The sequence below is a fragment of the Musca vetustissima genome, unplaced genomic scaffold (genome assembly GCF_032173495.1).
Source record: "Musca vetustissima isolate MV318-11 ecotype Yass unplaced genomic scaffold, APGP_CSIRO_Mvet_v1 utg1054, whole genome shotgun sequence".
Classification (NCBI taxonomy): Eukaryota; Metazoa; Arthropoda; class Insecta; order Diptera; family Muscidae; genus Musca; species Musca vetustissima.
The window spans coordinates 428,608-449,316 of record NW_026883211.1 but is presented as its reverse complement, the minus strand read 5'-3'; the positions used below and the strand labels follow the sequence as shown (position 1 = coordinate 449,316).

Here is a 20,709-nt window from a genome sequence, read left to right as displayed (position 1 = left end):
TAAAAATCTACCCCTTATGTAGACCTCAGAAAAAAATCTTTAAAAAATCCACGCCTTATGTAGACCTCAGAAAAAATTCTTTTAAAAATCCACGCCTTATGTAGACCTCAGAAAAAATTCTTTTAAAAATCCACGCCTTATGTAGACCTCAGAAAAAATTCTTTTAAAAAAAAATCCACGCCTTATGTAGACCTCAGAAAAAATTCTTTTAAAAATCCACGCCTTATGTAGACCTCAGAAAAAATTCTTTTAAAAATCCACGCCTTATGTAGACCTCAGAAAAAATTATTTTAAAAATCCACGCCTTATGTAGACCTCAGAAAAAAATTATTTTAAAAATCCACGCCTTATGTAGACCTCAGAAAAAATTATTTTAAAAATCCACGCCTTATGTAGATCTCAGAAAATAATCCTTCCTTGGAAAAGATTCTTCAAAAAATCTAAGTTAGTCCTAAAAACATTATTCCCTTTAAGGTAGGTGTTTTCATTCCCTCTCTCTTCCCATTTACCCCGACAATTTGACAACTTAGTTTAATTTTAGCGTGGCATCTAACATCTCTAAACGAGTTTTACTGGCAGTTGAAGGCTTCATTCCCTTTTTTGTCCTGCCTTGACACAACTTGTTACACGCACAATTATCTTGAAACTCCAAAACAAGTCCTTACACAAGTCCTTTAATATGTAGTTGTTGTTGTTGTTGCTGCTGCTGTTGTTCGGCCTTTCCTCTGGGAAATAAAAAGTTTTCTGGTCCAGCAAACAAAACACGAAAGCGAAAACAAACAACAAAAACAACGACAAGGAAGAAAAAAACGTTTTTCTACTTGGCCCGGTTTTTAAATTGTTTTGCCTTCGCCAGAGCCCTTTTTTGCCGACCAAATCCCAGGAAAACCAAGAAAAAATTGTGTGTTTTGTCTTTATTAGATCACACACACATACATACATGAACACATTTCAACCCCTACCTCTAAAAAAGTAAATACTTTTCTTAAATTTGGGATTTTTCCTTCCTTTTTTGTGGAGGTTTTTTTGTCTTATTTATTTGCTGTTGTGCCAACAGTTTTCAGTTTCAGTTCCTTCGTTTTTTTGAGGAGGCGTTAAAGGTTTTACCACCAGCTTTAGTCTAATGGCCATAAGATTTACTTTAAAGATAAGCAGCATAAATTCCATTCAACTAAGTATGTGTTGTGACAATAATTTGAGAAAAATTATCAGGAAGTAAGCTGAGTGTTTTGGAAAGAGGAATAGGGAGCCTAAAAGTATGCAAGAGATTTAAAGATAAACATATTTGAAAGCGTAGATTTTTTTAAACAATTTTTTCTGTGCTCTATATAAGGCGTAGATTTTTTAAAGAATTTTTTCTGTGCTCTATATAAGGCGTAGATTTTTAAAAGATTTTTTTTCTGAGCTCTATATAAGGCGTAGATTTTTTTAAGAATTGTTTCTTTAATTTAAAGATAAACATATTTGAAGGCGTAGATTTTTTTAAACAATTTTTTCTGTGCTCTATATAAGGCGTAGATTTTTAAAAGAATTTTTTCCGAGCTCTATATAAGGCGTAGATTTTTAAAAGAAATTTTTCTGTGCTCTATATAAGGTATCGATTTTTTAAAGAATTTATTCAGGGGCCTACATAAGGCGTAGATTTTTTAAAGAATTTTTTCTGTGCTCTATATAAGGCGTAGATTTTTTAAAGATTTTTTTCTGTGCTCTATATAAGGCGTAGATGATTTAAAGATTTTTTTTGTGCTCTGTATAAGGCATAGATTTTTAAAGATTGTTTTCTGTGCTTTATATAAGGCGTAGATTTTTAAAAGAATTTTTTTTCCGAGCTCTATATAAGGCGTAGATTTTTAAAGGAATTTTTTATGTGTTCTATATAAGGCGTAGATTTTTAAAGAATTTTTTCCGGTGCTCTATGTAAGGCGTAGATTTTTTAAAGATTTTTTTCTGTGCTCTATATAAGGCGTAGATTGTTTAAAGAATTGTTTCTTTAATTTAATTTTTTAAAGAATTTTTTCAAGGGTCTAGATAAGGCGTAGATTTTTTAAAGAATTTTTTCTGTGCTCTATATAAGGCATAGATTTTTTAAGGAATTTTTTCTGTGCTCTATATTTGGCGTAGATTTTTAAAAGATTTTTTTTTCCGAGCTTTATATAAGGCGTAGATTTTTAAGAGAATTTTTTTCTGAGCTCTATATAAGGCGTAGATTTTTTAAAGAATTTTTTCAGGGGTCTATATTAAGCGTAGCTTTTTTTAAAGAATTTTTTCCATGTCGTCCTCCTAAGTAAATATTTGCAACGGTGTACCACTTCCCTTCTCACAACGTTTGGCTGCCATTAATATATATATTTTTTAACAAATTTTAATATGAAATTTATTTTTTATTCTCATTTCTTTACAGCTCACCAATCTAAAAAAAATGAAATAAAAAATACAACAAATTAATTAATAAAAAAATTACCAACAAAAATAATAATTTTATAATAAGAAAATAAGCAAAAACTTGGTTATAGGGAAATTAGGGCAATTATCCCCAAACATATATATAAAAATTGTCCCAAAAATTTTAGAAAGGGACAACGTATCCCTCTCTCTTTCACCCTAGAAAATCTTAAGTATTTTTTGTGAGAGTCCAGGTAAAACGTCAACGTCACAAAACTAACTGAGAACTGTTTCTTTTTCGATTTTTTTTTTTCATCTACGAAATTATCGCCGTCAAAATTGCTGCTGCTGCCCCGACGTTACTGCTGTTGGCCCATAAAACGACGTAATTACAACAACACGCTCTTCGAAATTTTCTATATTTTTTTCATCGGTTGCCTATTTTTCCGCGCGGCCTAAAAATCAATATCAATTTTTCTTTTTGTTTGCGACCTTGCTGCTGCCAACACAATTTGCCCTGATGACAAATTAAAATATTATTCATATCCTAAACGGAATAAAAAAATATATATACAACAACATTTTTTGCTACTTTTGTTGTTGTTTGCCATGTTTTAACCTTGTTAAATATCGTTTGGGGGCAAAACAACATTTGGGCGCCAATTATCGCCTGGAATCTACAACTGAAACAACAACACCTCAACAATGGCATATATTTTATTAAATAATATTGCGTGACATATGCCCACTATTTTTCTGCGTTGTTGTTGTCCCGCTGCTGAAATGACAAATTGTTGTTGCTGTTGGTGTCTTCGAACTCCACAAATGTCCTTTTGGCTGCAATGCTGCTAATGATGATGATGACATCGCATCTATTCACACATCTTGTAATATCCGATGATTTTCGGCTTGATATCAACTCGAACACAACCACGACGACAACAACAACAAACACCACCACAACTACAACAATCTTAATCAACGACTGAAACAAAAAATCCGAAACGAAAAAAAAATCAATTTCAAACAACAACAAAACGTAACTTCTTGTACAAAAAAATTAATAACAACAAAAAACTGTTTATACCCTACGAAAAAAAAAATTAACGAAATTGTTTTTAAACTCACCTCGATCTCCCTCGCGTATTTCACCCCGCTCTCCACTCTTGCATCCCACAACCCATTGCTTCAAAAACGTATAGCAAGAAAATAAAAAAAAATATTTTATACTCAAAACGCAAACTCTAAGCAATTTTTTGTAAAGAACAACAATTTTTGATACCTCCACACTATAATTTTTGTTGTGCTAGCCATAGAGTAAGTCTAGTAAATACAACAAAAAACAACTTGAAAAGAAAAATCCCAAACCAGGAAACTCAATTTCAAGCATTTTGTATAAATTGTTATCCTTATTGTTGTCATCAGCATCATCGTATCTTCTACACTTATCGCATCTCTCTATCTCGCCGCATCTGGTCAGTAACGTTGACAACGACCTACTTATATTTAAGACCTCCCCGAACAGACCACTAAACTCAAGAGAGAGCTATACGGACGCGCTACCATCATCAGCAGCATTATCCTCGTCATCATCGTCGTTAGTTACAATCCCAGATTGGGTCTTCTTCTAGTCTAGAGATAGACCACTTTTGTTCTCCTACGTATCTCAACAAGAAACAACATTTGTTTGTAGCTTGGCTATTTTGCAGGACATTAAACGTCCGTCCATACATACACCCTACCACTCTCTGTATCACTCTTCCCATAATACTATTGGCCTCATTTGGCCATTTTTCGCCGCATTTTTACTCCCACCCACAAACAACACAAACTCCAATACCCAGCGTGTGTCTGCTGTGTGTGTTTGTCTCTGCGCTCGCGTATCTTTTTTTGTTGTAAATAATGGGGCTGCAAGTGGCAGCAGCATTGCCAACAGCAGCCAATATTGTTGCAGTTACAACAGCTACACTATTTGTGTTGTTAATCTGGACACCAGTTGTTATTGATGCAGTCCGTGAGTACCAAGAAAACATTCTTTTCTTATATTTGACTTTTTTTATTCTACTTTAATTCAATATTTCTACAATTTATTTAAGTATTTTGTATTTAATATGTATTTGTATTGTATTGGTATTTATTCATATTATTTTATTACAAATTTACAATATATTCCATATGATAATATTTATTTCCCTTAAAATATGCTACAACTATTGTAAATGTGTTTGAATGTGCTCTAAACAAATGTTAGGCAGCATTTCTTGACGTAGAGCAACATTTTTCGATGTTGAGCAACATTTTTCGATGTTGAGCAACATTTTTCGATGTTGAGAAACATTACAAGACCATAGCAACATTTTCTCAAAAGTTTCCATAAACATTATTTATAGTAAATATCACATTTATTTCCCTCAAAATATGCTACTCTATTTGTAAATGCTTTTAAATTTGTCCTAAACAAATGTTGGGCAACAATTTTCGAGGTTGAGCAACATTTTGCGATGTTGAGCAACATTTGTCGATGATGAGCAACATTACAAGACCATAGCAACATTTTCTCAGAAGTTTGCATAAACATTATTTAAAGTAAATATCATATTTATTTCCCTCAAAAGATGCTACATTATTTGTAAATGCGTTTAAGTTGTCCTAAAGATATGTTGGGCAACAATTTTCGATGATAAGCAACATTTTCCGATGTTGAGCAACATTTGTCGATGATGAGCAACATTACAAGACCATAGCAACATTTTCTCAGAAGTTTGCATAAACATCATTTAAAGTAAATATCATATTTATTTCCTTCAAAATATATATGTATTTATTATTTTCATAAACGTTACAAAGTTGCTTACATTATTTTGATCATATTTGAAGAATATTAAAGATGATTACGGCATGGTTCATATGAACCGTCTGCCGGAACTTTGAGTTTTATAACTTAATCAATAATTAAATTTACTAATTAAAAATTGTCAAAAGATTAGTGCTTCCTTTAAAAAAATATATAAACAAAACCAGGAAATATCTTCACCACCATTTAATTGATATAATATTTGTACACGATTTAATTCGCTTTTCTGGAAATATTTTGTTCTCAAACTATTAAGGACTGGGCACCGACCGAGGACATGTTCTAATGTCTCTATTTCACTCAGGTTGCATCAGGAACAATTTCTTTGGTTTATTGCTCTATACATTGAACCATTTAAATATAAGAGGTCTCCTCTTGCACGCATAATCAATGAAATTTGATTTTGATTGTAGTCTTTGCAGCAATATAAAGGTCCAAGATTATGATTGAGGCTGCTATATATCCTTTGAACACTATTTTGAGCCTTAAAGATGTTGCTGTTCACAGTTTTTTGTTTCATAGTATCTAATAGTTTACTACAAGCATTACTCCATGTTATTTCGTTTTCAATAACATTATCCATTTGTACGGTATTTTCTGATAGCTTTAATCGAATATCCTTGAACCAACATAAATTTGTATCTTTAATTTTTAAAAACAGTTTGTGAGGCAATCGATGTTCTTGCATATCAAACAAAAGCTTTGATATATATTTTAAATGAAGTGTGTACGTATAAAAGTATCCTTCCTCGTAACCAGTTTCTAAGGCCAGTACATAATTGGGTGTATGTTCAGGGTGTATGTCAACTTCTTCAAAATAACCATTTCCCCATATTTGAGCTCCATAACTTTGAATCGATCTACATATTGCAAGAAACATTTTCCATTTTGCATGTAGGGTTATATTTGTTTTCCCAATGAAATCTTTTCATGATGCATTTAAGCATGCTTTTGCTGCATTAGTTTTACGTTCTATATGCTTCCTGACAGAGAGTCTCGGTGTTAGTGTCATACCGAGGTATTGATATTCATTTACAATACTGAGCAATTCTCCCTTGTAAGTCCATTTTTCGTTTTCTGCCAATCTGTCATTTTTTTCTGAACACCATGATTTCCGACTTTGTTGGATTGACCATCGTCCCCACACATCACTGTATTTTGCAAGATTGTTTATAATTTCTTGCATTGTGTCAACATCATCAGCCAGTAACACAATATCGTCTGCGTACATCAATAGGCATATGTTCATGTCATCTATGTAAATACCTCCTTCGAGAAATTCATGCAGATCTTTTAGATATAGTGAGAACAGTATAGGCGACAGCAAACAGCCTTGCTTAACACCATATTTGGTTTCAAAATGTTTAGACAATTCCTTACCAGTCCACACCGCAGATTTCGTGTCGATGTAAACATTTTCTATAAAGTTAACTATTTTTGTTGACAAACCCGAACTGTGTAGTTTATAGATGAGACGTTGTCTCGGTATTGTATCAAATGCCGCTTTAAAGTCTACGAAGAATGCATATACTTTTTTTACCTTCATCGAACTTGAGGTTTACAATTGACACCAGGTTAAATACATTATCAACTGCGGTATAACCAGTTCTAAAGCCAGCCTGAAACTCATTTAAGACTTGGAATCGATTAATCCATTCCGTTATTCTTGTGTTGAGCATACCCATCATAAATTTGGCTATGCAATTCATAAAGCTTATTCCTCTGTAATTGCTTGGAGTGTTGATGTCCCCTTTCTTATGAATTGGGTAAATGATATTTGTTCTGAACATATCGTAATATGCTAAACAAAATATGCTACACTATTTGTAAATGTTTTTAAATTTGTCCCAAACAAATATTGGGCAACAATTTTCGAGGTTGAGCAACCTTTTTTTAAGTTAAGCAACATTTTTCCTTGATGAGAAACATTTTTCGATGTTGAGCAACATTTTGTGATGTTGAGAAACATTACAAGACCATAGCAACATTATCTCAGAAGGTTGCTGAAACATTTTCATATAGTAAATACTTATCAACATATGTATCCATGGCGAACATTTTCTAAAATACTTAGAGAAATGTTTGGCAACATTTTGTGATGTTGAGAAACATTACATGACCATAGCAACATTATCTCAGAAGGTTGCTGAAACATTTACTTAGAGTATATATTTAGCAACATATTTAGCCACGGCAAACATTTTCTACAAATTTTGGCAACAGTTTTTTTCTTCGCACAGAATATGCCACACTTTTTTGATTTTTTTTTTTTCAGAATTTGACACACACAAATGTTTTGCCACATTTTTCGATGTTGAGAAACATTAGATGAGCATAGCAAAATTTTCTAGGAATGTTGCCGAAGCATTTACTCAGAATAAATATGTTTAGACCTTGTTACAAGCAGTACGAATGCGATATTTTTCATTTTTGGAAGAACTTTTGTGAGGAACCTTTTTTACTGTGGCTGAAACAAATGAAGACAAGGTGTGTAGCTTCGAACATAATTTTATTTCATTCGGATATTTCAATTATTTCAAAAGTTATGAGTCAACGAAAATGCAACGCCAAATAATTCCAAAATTTGAAAAAATGAGGTACAGTTGTCATTTTAGGCATAACTCTTGTTTTAAGTCAGCTATATAAATAAACTTTTCCTCATATGAAAGGCCACGGTGTTCCCTTTAAAGCTATAGTTCAGAAGAAATTTATGGATCCGCTAAATTCCTCACTTATTCCTGCGAGTATATGTACAATAGTCTTAAACCTTTGAAGGTGTAATGTGCGCTTATGCGATAGTTGTAATTTTTTAAAGAATTTTTGTGAGCAGTCTATTCTTGTTAGTTCCTCAGCGAATAGTATAAGATTCAAGCTTTCGAATGCATTTTAATTCATGCTGATATTTCCATTAGTTCATATTTTATGACACAATGAAAATAGTCGCGCAAAATCCTAAGGAAATTTGTAAAGTTTAGACACTTTTATCATTTTCGGCATAACTCTTATATTAGGTGTGCTATTTAAATAAATTGTACATGAAATGGAAGGTCGCGGCATCCTCTAGAGTTCAGAATAATTTTATAACTCCGCGAATTTCCTCATTTATTCCTTTGAGTATAGATTCAATAGCCTTAAAACTTCAGAGGTAAAATGTGTGCTTACGTTATAATTGTATTTTTTTGCAGAACTTTTGTGAGGAGTCGATTTTTGTTTTGTTTTCAGTGGAATGTGTAAGATTTAGGCTTTTAAAGGCATTTTATTTCATGCCGATATTCGCATTTCTTCATATGTTATGGCCCAATGAAAATGATTACACAAAATATTACCTAAATCAGGAAAATTGAGGTGCTTATGTCATTTTGGTCATAGCTTTAGTAATATGATAGCTATGGAAATAAATTTTACATTAAATTAAAGATTAATGTGTCCTCTTTAATACCGTAATTAAGAATAAATTTATAGCATCACGAATTTCCACAGTTATTCTATAGATAAATAATTCGATAGCCTTAAACCGTCAAAGGCGTAATGCGAGCGAATGCGGTATTTGTAATTTTTTAAAGAATTTTTGTATGGAATAGAATTTTGTTGATTCTTCATTATAAAGTGTACGATTCAAGCTTTCAATGGCATTTTATTTCATGCCGATATTCCCATTATTTCATATATTATGGCCAAATGAAAATAATGACGCTAAATCCTGCCGAAATTTGGAAAATTGTGGTACTGTTGTCATTTTAGACATAACTCTTATATTCGGTGAGCTATAAAAGTAAATGTTAGCTCTAATGAAAGGTTATTGTGCCTTCCTTAATTCTCTAGTTAAGAACAAATTTATAGCTTTACGAATTTCCTCAGTTTTTCTATGGAGAAGTGGTTCTACATTCATAAACCTTCAATGGTGTTATGTGAGCGAATGCGGTATTTGTAATTTTTTAAAGAATTTTTCTATGGAGTAGAATTTTGTAAACTCTTCATTACAAAGTGTACGACTTAAGCTTCTAAATGCATTTTATTTCATGCCGATATTCCCATTAGTTCATGTGTTATGGCCCAATGAAAATTATTACGCAAAATCCTGCCGAAATTTGCAAAATTGTGGTACTGTTGTCATTTTAGACATAACTCTTATATTCGGTGAGCTATGGAAATAAATTTTAGCTCAAATTAAAGATTAATATGTCTACCTTAAATCCGTAGTTGATCATAAATTTATAGCTTTACGATTTTCCACAGTTATCCTATAGAGAAGAGATTCGACAGTCTTCAACATTATAACGCATAACATGTTCGTACACGCTATTTGTAATTTTTGGAGAAACTTTCATGAGAAAAAGTTGTTGGCTTGGTTTTACAGTGGAAAGTGTATAGCTTCAACTTTCAAAATTATTATATTTCACTGAAATATGTTCATTATTTCCAAAGCTATGATCCAATGAGTATTGTTACTCAAAACAAATTTTAACTCGAAAAATCTCAGCACTCAGTCCAAGTTTTTGGTAATATGTGGGATATTTATTGGACTGTATAACATTTTATTATTAAACGAAAGTTATACCACAGAGAAGAATTTCATAAGAACATGTTGAGAAACATTTTACTGGATAAGAAATGTTGAGCAACATGTTTTTGGTATATTTTTTTGGTAAATAAAAATGTTACTTTTTTGAAAATGAAAAGGTTTATTAATGTGTTTTAATGGAAATAATTCTAATAGCTATGTTGTATCTATAATAGGAAGATTTTTTATGTCAACTTTGGGAACATGTTGAGCAAGATTTGTTGACAACATTTTAATGTTGCGAAACATGTTCGCAAACAAAAAATGTTGGGTAAATAGGAATTTGACATTTTTAATGGAGATAAAAAGGTTTATTAATATTTTTAATGAAAATAATTTTAAAAGCTATGTTTTATATATAATAGGAAGACTTTTTTTATCAACTTTTGTAATTGCGGACATGTTGAGCAACATTTGTTGACAACATTTTAATGTTGCGAAACATGTTGTGAAACCGAAAATGTTGCATTGCGCAATGAAATGGCAATTGTGTCGCATTGCTTATGAAATTGAAACCTTATACGAGAATTATTCGAATAGTAATGAAAACTTTTGTAGTTTTTTTATAAAAAAATATTTTTCAGAGAATATTTTTTTAAGGTTATGTAAAATATTCTTAAAATACCTTTCCTTCTCATACAGTATCATTGATAAATTACCAAACATATTTATTTTGTTTAAAAATATTCATTGTTATTTGTTCTGGCATTTTTATGCCCTCTCGTTGTTGTCTGAATTTTTTTTTTTTTAAACAAATTAGTTTTCTTTGCCCTCTCATTTACCAGAAACAGAACAACATTCACAAAAATAAATAATAGGTCAACATATATATTATTTGTCTATGTGTCTAATGGTCAGTCAATGAAGGACATGTGCCGAAAAAACAAAACATCGGTTTTGTATTTTTTTTCCTTCGCTTGCTTTGAATTACCAACAACAACAACAACAAAAATATATTTTGTTTTGGTGTGGCAATAAATCTAAATAATAGAACTCATCTGAAATGACCATAAATTAGGAGAAATTGTTACGACCAAAGAAAAGGATTTTTGGAAGGGGAAATAAGGAGGAAGTGGCAGTTTCGAAACCTAAACACCGGCCGGCAAATGTTTGGCCATTATTGAGACCAACATATGTTGCCTCCTACCTCTCCATATATGTTTGCGGTAAACCAAAATCCTATCCTATCCTTGGCAAGGACTTTAAGGACCAAGGCATTCGATTCGAAAACAACCAACCAACCATTTGTGTTAATTTTATTTTATGTCACTTCATTAGCCAATGGAATCTACAAGTTATTTGATTTTTTGTTCGTTTTGGTTTGCTCTACCATTCTAGCATTTCAGTTACCTCCGTTAAAACTAATGTCTTACCATATTTAATGAATGTCGTACTTCTGGCCACACATGTGAGCCATGTTCCGGAGTATATATGTGTGTGTGTCTTGAAAATCAACATTTGCTTTTGGTGGTCTTTTTTTTAGGTTACGAATATTAACTTTCCCATGAAAAGCAAATAATCGACTAGACATTCCTTCCTGACTCCTTCGTCCTTTTCCACTTCTCTTCCTATGATCTAAGCTTTCTGATGTTTCAAATGGTGAACTGTAAGGAAATCAGATTTTGTTGGATGCCTTTTTGATTGAGAACATTTTTATTTTTTTTTCCTAAAATGCTGCCTAACCATATTTTCTCTTCTCTCACAAAAGTAACATCCTAAAAGTATGCTTTAAATGAAATATATAAATCATTAAATATTTGTTAAGCTGTTGCGAACAAATGATATATGTGTTTTCCATGTGGTTATCTTCTCTTTTTGTTTCTCTCAATGTAATTAAATGGCCGACCAATTTCTCCCCTTCATTTCCACCTCTTCACCAATTTTCCCCCTAGTCTCACCACCCATCTGACCTCTAATATTTATTTTTCTCTAGTGATTTCATTTGTATCTAATTTCCCACAATTTTGCCAATTATTGTTCTGCAGTTGTTTTTCTTCGTCGTCGTCTTCTTCTTCTGCTTGCCACTAGATTTTTATATATAAATTAATTTATTAATTATTAACATAAATTACCGCCATAAATTATGCTACATAAAACCTAAAGATGTGACCCAGTCGGCCAGCCACCCAGCCAGCCGAAGAGGAGAGCTTAACATGACTTCCTTGTTATTTTGCAGTGTTAAGCCTCCTCCTTTACCAATTGTTGGCTAGCTGGCTGACTGGTCTTAATTTTCCGCATCAATTTGTTGGGCTGTGTAATGATGCGGTTCATAGATTTTTAGGTTATGTTCTCTGTTTGCAGAAAAAAACATCCCATTATGACTTTATCGCCGAACAATTTACAACAAATGAAGTGTTGTAAATTGTTGGCAATAAATTAGATATTGGCATAAGAATTTGGGGTTCCGAATATTTGTTTAGGTAATAGAAGGAATGGAAATTATTAGGTCTTAGAAAAGGCCTGGATTTTTTTTAAATATTTTTCAACGTATATTTATAATCGTGGATTTTTTTAGAATCAATTTCAAAGTTACAGGCGTGTCTTTTCTTAAATTCATTTTCAAGGTATATTTATAGGCGTGAATTTTTTAAAATTAATTTTTAAGGTATATTTATAGGCGTGGATTTTTTAAAATTAATTTTTAAGGTATATTTATAGGCGTGGATTTTTTAAAATTAATTTTTAAGGTATATTTATAGGCGTGGTTTTTTTAAATTCATTTTCAAGGTATATTTATAGGCGTGGATTTTTTAAAATTAATTTTTAAGGTATATTTATAGGCGTGGATTTTTTAAAATTAATTTTTAAGGTATATTTATAGGCGTGGATTTTTTTTTAAATTAATTTTTAAGGTATATTTATAGGCGTGGATTTTTTAAAATTAATTTTTAAGGTATATTTATAGGCGTGGATTTTTTTAAATTAATTTTTAAGGTATATTTATAGGCGTGGATTTTTTAAAATTAATTTTTAAGGTATATTTTTAGGCGTGGATTTTTTAAAATTAATTTTTAAGGTATATTTATAGGCGTGGATTTTTTTAAAAGGTATATTTTTAGGCGTAATTTTTAAGGTATATTTATAGGCGTGGATTTTTTAAAATGAATTTTTAAGGTATATTTATAGGCGTGGATTTTTTAAAATTAATTTTTAAGGTATATTTATAGGCGTGGATTTTTTTAAATTCATTTTCAAGGTATATTTATAGGCGTGGATTTTTTAAATTCATTTTCAAGGTATATTTATAGGCGTGGATTTTTTAAAATTAGTTTTTAGGGTATGTGTATGCTTTAAAAAATATTTTGCTAAAAAATCTACGCCTTGTGTGTATGCTTTAAAAAATATTTTTAAAAAAAATTACGCCTTGTGTGTATGCTTTAAAAAAATATTTTGTAAAAAATCTACGCCTTGTGTGTATGCTTTAAAAAACATTTTAAAAAAAATCTACGCCTAGTGTGTATGCTTTAAAAAAATATTTTTAAAAAATCTACGCCTTGTGGGTATGCTTTAAAAAATATTTTTTAAAAAATCTACGCCTTGTGTGTATGCTTTAAAAAATATTTTGTAAAAAATCTACGCCTTGTGTGTATGCTTTAAAAAATATTTTGTAAAAAATCTACGCCTTGTGTGTATGCTTTAAAAAAATTTTGTAAAAAAAATCTACGCCTTGTGGGTATGCTTTAAAAATATTTTGTAAAAAATCTACGCCTTGTGTGTATGCTTTAAAAAATTTTTTGTAAAAAATCAACGCCTTGTGTGTATGCTTTAAAAAATATTTTGTAAAAAATCTACGCCTTGTGTGTATGCTTTAAAAAATATTTTTTAAAAACCTACGCCTTGTGTGTGTGCTTTAAAATTTTTTTTTAAAAAATCTACGCCTTGTGCTTGAACAAATATTTAATAAAATTGTTCTTTGGCCTCTTTTCAATAAAAGTCTACTTTTAGGAGTTTTAATATATTTTTTTTTTGTCCAACCATTAACCAACAAAACTTTCTTAATTACAATACCAAAAGATGAAAAAAGGATTTCAATTAAGCCTATTTATTTCAAAAAATATTGATACATAGTTTTTATCATCAACTTTATTGGCACTTGAAAACACAAGTTTTTGTTCTCTGTCTCAACAAAATAAACCGCAAAAATATGCAATAGAAAATAATCCTGAAATCAAATCCACCACATTTTCAAGGCTTCCCTTAACAAATATTACAAGAATGTTTTTCAAACAAAAATAAAATATTTTATTTCTTTTTGTATAAAATTTCAACCTCAAAGCCAATTAGTGTTGAAAATTTTCCAGTTGTTTCATGTTGGTCTTTACAACAACACCTTATAAAATATTTACAAGCCTTTTTTTTTGTGTGTGATTTCTTTTTTGGCTTTCCCCGAAAAATATGACCAAATGGCAAAGCTTCCAGACTAATAGACACAAAAATAGCAACAACAGCCAGCAGGAACATGTAAACACAAATCAACAACTGGACAAATTAAAACTAAAAACATTTTTTTTTTGTTTTGCCCAGGCTCGGAAAGGTTATAGGGAACATGTCCAGAAAAAACTTTGTTGCCATGCTAACATAAAGCGAACTAGAAAACAAGTATTACAACGACCATAAATTGCAACACCTAAATGTGTGCCAAAGTAAATGAATGCCTAAAAGTATGCAGTAATTTTTTTTGCTCAACAAAAGAAGTCAAGGTTTGGAGTAACACAGGAGGATAGGTTAAATAGTGTAGGGTAGAACATTTTTTTCTTTTGAGTATGATGATGTATCCTTCAACATTTCTCCTATAGAGAAAGTTGGGCAACATTTTGCAATCGAGCAACATGTTGAGAAACTTTTTATGTGGGCATTTTCTTAAGTCTCAAAATATTCCATAATTGAGACAGGATAGTGTCTTAAATAAAATATTTTTTTTATTCTTTTGAGTATGTAGAATCCTTGATCATTTCTCCTGTAGATAAAGTTGCGCAACATGTTGAGAAACATTTTATGTATACATTTTCTTTAGTCTCAGAAGATTCTTTAATTGAGACAGGAGGATGAGCGATAGATCAAATATTTTTTTTTTTTTTATTATTTTTATCTTTCAGCATTTCTCCTGTAGAGAAAGTCGGGCAACTTTTGAATATAGCAACATGTTGAGAAACATTTTATGTATAAATTTTCCTAAGTCTCATAAGATTCTTTAATTGAGACAGGAGAATAGCCGATGGTGTCGGTCTTGGGGCATCTTTTCTTTTGAACATGGTGTATACCTCATCAATTATCCGTATAGGAAGTTCAGCAACTTTTGTATTAGGCAACATGTTGAGAAACATTTTCGGTATACATTTTTTTAGTCCAATAAGATACTAAAGATTGAGGCAGGAGGATAAGTGTAGCAGGATTCAACTTTTTTTGTTTTGCAAATGGTGTTTCCCTGAAAAGTTCGCCTCTACAGAAAGTTCTGCAACTTTTGTGTTGAGCAACATCTATTTGTCGACTATAAAGCCGCATTCGACAGCCCTATCCGTTCAGAGATGTTTAAAGCCATGTCTGCGTTCGGCATTCCTGCAAAATTAATACGGTTATGCAGAATAACTTTAAGTGGCACAAGGTCACCAGTTAAAGTAGGAAAGGACATATCGGATCCCTTCAATACCGAACGAGGATTCAGACAAGGTGACCGTTTGTCGTGTGATCTTTTTAACATCCTACTGGAAAAGGTCATACGAGACGCAAAGGTGAACAGAAATGACACTCTGTACACCAAACAACACATGTTACTCGCCTACGCCGATGACATCGATATAATGGGTCGAACATTGCGAGCGATAACAGCCACCTTTGAACAAATTGAAAAGGAGTCTGCCAAAGTGGGTCTGGCTGTAAACGGAGAGAAGGCCAAGCTGATGATATCAACGCGCAAGACGTCCAGTAGACTCGAACCAACTGTGGAACTTGAGAACTACAGCTTCGAGGTAGTTAAAGACTTTATATACCTTGGTACCGCCATAAGCGAAACGAATGACATCAGTTTTGAAATTCGGAGAAGGATTGTGATGGCCAACAGATGCTACTATGGTCGTCTAAATAAGCAGTTTAGAAACAAGGCCATTTCCCGCCAGACCACACTCACACTGTACAAGACGTTGCTATGATATGGATCAGAAGCATGGGTACTTGCGCAAGCAGATGAGGCAGCTCTTTGGGTGTTTGAGAGAAAAATTCTCCGAAAGATCTACGGGCCGATCTGCGTCGACGGTGAATATCGGCGTCGAATGAACCACGAGTTTTACAATGTATACGCGGACATCGACATAGTCAGTCGTATTGACCTGCAGCGACTACGGTGGCTAGGCCATGTTGTGCGGATGAATGCTCAAAGGGCATATAAAAATGAGCCTACTGATGGTTCGCATAGAAGGGGAAGGCCACGAATTAGATGGAAAGACCAAGTATTTGATGGAAAGACCGACTCGCTTGGAAATCTTTTTTAAGCTCGGCTTATGGAACAACCGTTCTGTAACAAGCCAGCTAAGTAAGTAACATGTTGAGAAACATTTTATGTATACATTTTCTGAAGTACCATAAGATTCTGTATCGGAGACAAGAACATTTTTTTTCTTTTAAACATGGTGTATCCCTCAACATTTCTCTTATAGAAATGTTGCTCAACGTTTCAATTGAGCGAAATGTTTAGAAACATTTTATTGTCACTTATAAGAATCCGTAATTGAGGCAGGAGGATTAGTGAGTGTTGCAGGGTAGAACATTTTTTTCTCTTGAACATTTGTCCTGTAGAGAAAGTTGCTCATTTTTTATTGAGCAACATGTTGAGAAACATTTTTAGTACACATGTTTTTAATTTCTTCAAAAAATCTATAATTCTAATTAGAGATTTCCCCCTCTGCTTCCCGCAACACAAATGTTACTCTCACCTCATTTAAATTTACATTTCCAATCCAAAATCTATTTCATTTCCAAATCAATACATTCAATTTCCGTTGTTGATTGTTTGAATTGAAGGCCAAATTTCCATTCTGTGAAGTGGCTACCTCAGCTGCCTATATACATATTTATAAATATTTGTGATTTCCTGCATCAACACTTTTCATTCGAAATCAGGCAGAGATTTCTATTATGTGAATGTGAGTGCGGATCCTTATAATTACACTCTAGGGTACTAGTTTTCAATCAATGCAAATCTATATTAACGAAATATACTACAAACGGGGCACAATAGTCCCCAAAAACCTTCTTCAATATTATAGAGTATGTGTTGAAGTCTTTTCTCCTTTGCCTTGTCACTCTCTCTCCCTCTTCTTCGACAATGTTTCAACATTGCAACCATTTTATATCCTTGACATTGTATGATACAATGTCGATACGGTTTGGTCATATGTCAATCATGGCAACAACAAATTTTATCGGTTATGAGGTTATGATATTGATATATTTGATGATGTCCATAGGAAAATGGTCAACTTTTGCCATAGTCCTTCTTGACCCCACACACATCCTCTCTCTCAATATACATTTTAAGCCTTTTCAATACATTTGCCTTTCCATTTAACCGAAAATTGCCATCATCGAGAGCTCATTTACTCTCACACACACAAGCACATGAAATAAATATCCTGTCACTCTCCCCTCCTTTCTTCTTCATCGAGTGATTAAACTTTTCAAATTCATTGGCATTTTAACAAGCCAATAAATTTTCAGTTTTATGTTGTCAATTTTCGGGGCTTTTGACTTTACATACTTTTACCACATTTAGTTTACAATGATGAAATGTGCCTGCACCATGCAACAACGCCTTTACACTATGCAGTAAACTATTACTTTACCATGATTGTATGTCAGTCTATCTGTCTGTCTGTCGGGTTGACTAAATTGAAGACATTGCCTTGGCTGCTTTACGCTGACATAGTTTATGGTGTTGCCTATGAAATGCCTTCTGCTCTGCAAAATGTTTGTTGTAAGTGTCAGGACGTGGGTAATGATTGAGGAGGATCGATTGATTTCTCATTACATCACACACACTCACATTGCTGTCTTAGTATATTCCCATGGCATTCACACTTATTTGAAAACTATGAGTTCTCCTTAAATTATCCAATGTTAGAAGTATTTTCCTAAAAATAGGAACTTTTCCTTAGTATTGGAGATTTCCATTAGTTTAGGAAATGTTGAGCAACATTTTTGCAATCTAGGAAATGTATATCAACATTTTCAATTGGATTTATGAAATGTTGAGCAACATTCTCACCATCTAGGAAATGTTGAGCAACATTTTTGCAATCTAGGAAATGTATATCAACATTTTCAATTGGATTTAGGAAATGTTGAGCAACATCCTCACCATCTAGGAAATGTTGAGAAACATTTCTTCATTTGAAAAAAATCAGTAGAGAAGGAAATAGTTACCAAAAATTAAAAATAATTCCGGGAAATTTTCTCTTAGCACCTTCTCACCTTTTCATCAGCTCTAGGAAATGTTGAGCAACATTTTTGCTAATCTAGGAAATGTTTAACAACATTTTCAATGGGAAATGTTGAGGAAATGAAATAAACAGTAGAGAAGGAAGTAGTTACCAAAAATTAGAAATAATTCCGGGAAATTTTCTCTTAGCACCTTCTTACCTTTTCATTAGCTCTAGGAAATGTTGAGCAACATCTTGGCAATCTATGAAATGTTTATCAACATTTACAATGGATTTAGGAAATGTTGAGCAACATTCTAACCATCTAGGAAATATTGAGGAACTTCTTTGCAATTTGGGAAATGTTGAGGAACATTTCTTCATTTGAAAAAAATCAGTAGAGAAGGAAATAATTGCCAAAAAATAGAAATAATTCCGGGAAATTTTCTCTTATCACCTTTTCATATTATGTACAAATATTTGACTAGCTTTTGTTAAGAATAATCATTTCATATCACATATTAATAAATTCTCTTTAGAGCCGGTAATGCTGGAGGTATTTTCCATAAATTTGAAACTGTTTGGGAAATTTTTATTAGTTTAGGAAATGTTGAGAAACATTTTTGCAATCTAGGAAATGTTTATCAACATTTGCAATGGATTTAGGAAATGTTGAGCAACATTAACACCATCTAGGAAATGTTGAGAAACATCATTTCATCAAGCCTCTCAAATGTCGATCTCTTTCTTAGTTAAAGAAAATTTTAATTACACTTTTACAATGTTGAGAGGCTATTCAAAGGATTTAGGAAAAGTTGTGCAACATCTTCACAATTTAGGAAATGTTGAGCAACATTGCATATAAATCCATATGCAATGTTGCTCAACATTTAGAAACTTAGTTCATGAATTTTCATATAGAAGATTTAAACTATTTTTCTCAGACATCTTGGATATTTTTTTAAATATTTTCTAATATTCTAGCTCAAGCGTAGATTTTTCAGAATTATTTTTTTTTTTTCAACTAACCACTCTTGTCTTACTTACTTATTTAGCTGGCTTGTTACAGAACGGTCCAAGCGCGTCGGTCTTGTGCGCAAGTCCAACAATTTGGAAGACCACGTTCCATTATGCTGTTTTCTACTTGGTCTTTCCATCCAATTCGTGGGCTTCCCCTTCTAGGGGAACCATCAGTTTTTATATGCCTTTTGAGCTGGGGCATTTTCATTTATCCGCACGATGTCCGCGTATAAATTGTAAAGCTCGTGGTTCATTCGACGCCGATATTCACCGTCGACGCAAATCGGCCCGTAGATCTTTCGGAGAATTTTTCACTCAAACACCCCAAGAGCTACCTCATCTGCTTGCGAAAGTACCCATGCTTCTGATCCATATAATAGCACAGGTAGTATCAGAGTCTTGTAAAGTGTGAGTTTGATCCGGCGGGAGGTGGCCTTGTTTCTAAACTGCTTACTTAGACCATATTAGCATCTGTTGGTCATCACAATCCTTCTCCGAATTTAAAAACTGATATCATTCATGGCCTCTGAACGGATATGGCTGTCGAATGCGGCTGTATAGTCGACAAATAGGTGGTATGCGTCAATGTGTTTTTCCTGGGTCTTTTCTAGGATTTGGCGCAGAGTGAAAATCTGGTCAATGGTGGATTTGCCAGGTCTGAAACCACATTGGTATGGTCCGATGATGTCTTTGAACATTGGCTTCAATCGTTCACACAGCACACTGGATAGCACTTTATATTCGATGGGAAGGAGACTTATTCGTCTATAGTTGGCACATATCGTCTTGTCTCCTTTTCTGTGCACGGGACACAGGATGCTGAGGTTCCAATCATTGGTCATGCATTCATCTATCCAAATTGCACTAATCAACTGGTGCATGCTCCTGACCAGCATCTGGCCACCAGTCTTGAATAGTTCGGCTTGTAACCCATCGGCTCCTGCTGCTTTGTTGTTCCTGAGCCTAGTAATTGCTTTTAAGACCTCATATTGGCTAGGTGGTATACACTCTATACCATCATCTCTTATTGGTTCTGGGGTATCTTCTTCATCGCCACTATTTGATACTAGAAGCTTTTCGAAATGCTCCTTCCAGATCCTCAACACGCTGTCTGTATCTGTCACCAGGTTTCCTTCTTCATCTCTACAGGAGGAGGATGTGCCTGTACCAAAACCTTCGGTTTGGTGTTTTACTCGTTGGTAAAGTTTCCGGACTTCATTCTGACTCCTGCAAATCTCGTTTTGCTCACTCTCACGTTTTTCTTGTTCTTTCTTCTGAAAACACGTTTCTCCTCTCTCCTTTTCACCCGATAATTCACCATCACGTTACGTGTTGCTATTGTCTGCAACACGTAACATGATGGAGAATACGCTGCGTTTTTCACATCATTTGCATTACGACACTCCTAAAGTAACCTCTCTTTTTGAAGTATAATTATAGGCGTGGATTTTTTAAAAATATTTTTTGTAGTATAATTATAG

General features: G+C 32.9%; 1 protein-coding gene across 1 annotated transcript in view; it reads left to right on the top strand.

Moving 5' to 3' along the window:
• Positions 1–4,270: 4,270 nt before the first annotated feature.
• LOC133330047 (tyrosine-protein phosphatase Lar-like) overlaps positions 4,271–20,709 on the top strand; it is a gene marked incomplete at its 3' end in the record, with an annotated part of 419,885 nt that continues 403,446 nt past the window's right edge. The window contains exon 1 of the mRNA XM_061538523.1: positions 4,271–4,396. Coding sequence (XP_061394507.1) covers positions 4,285–4,396 — 112 coding nt within the window. The remainder of the gene's footprint in view (positions 4,397–20,709) is intronic.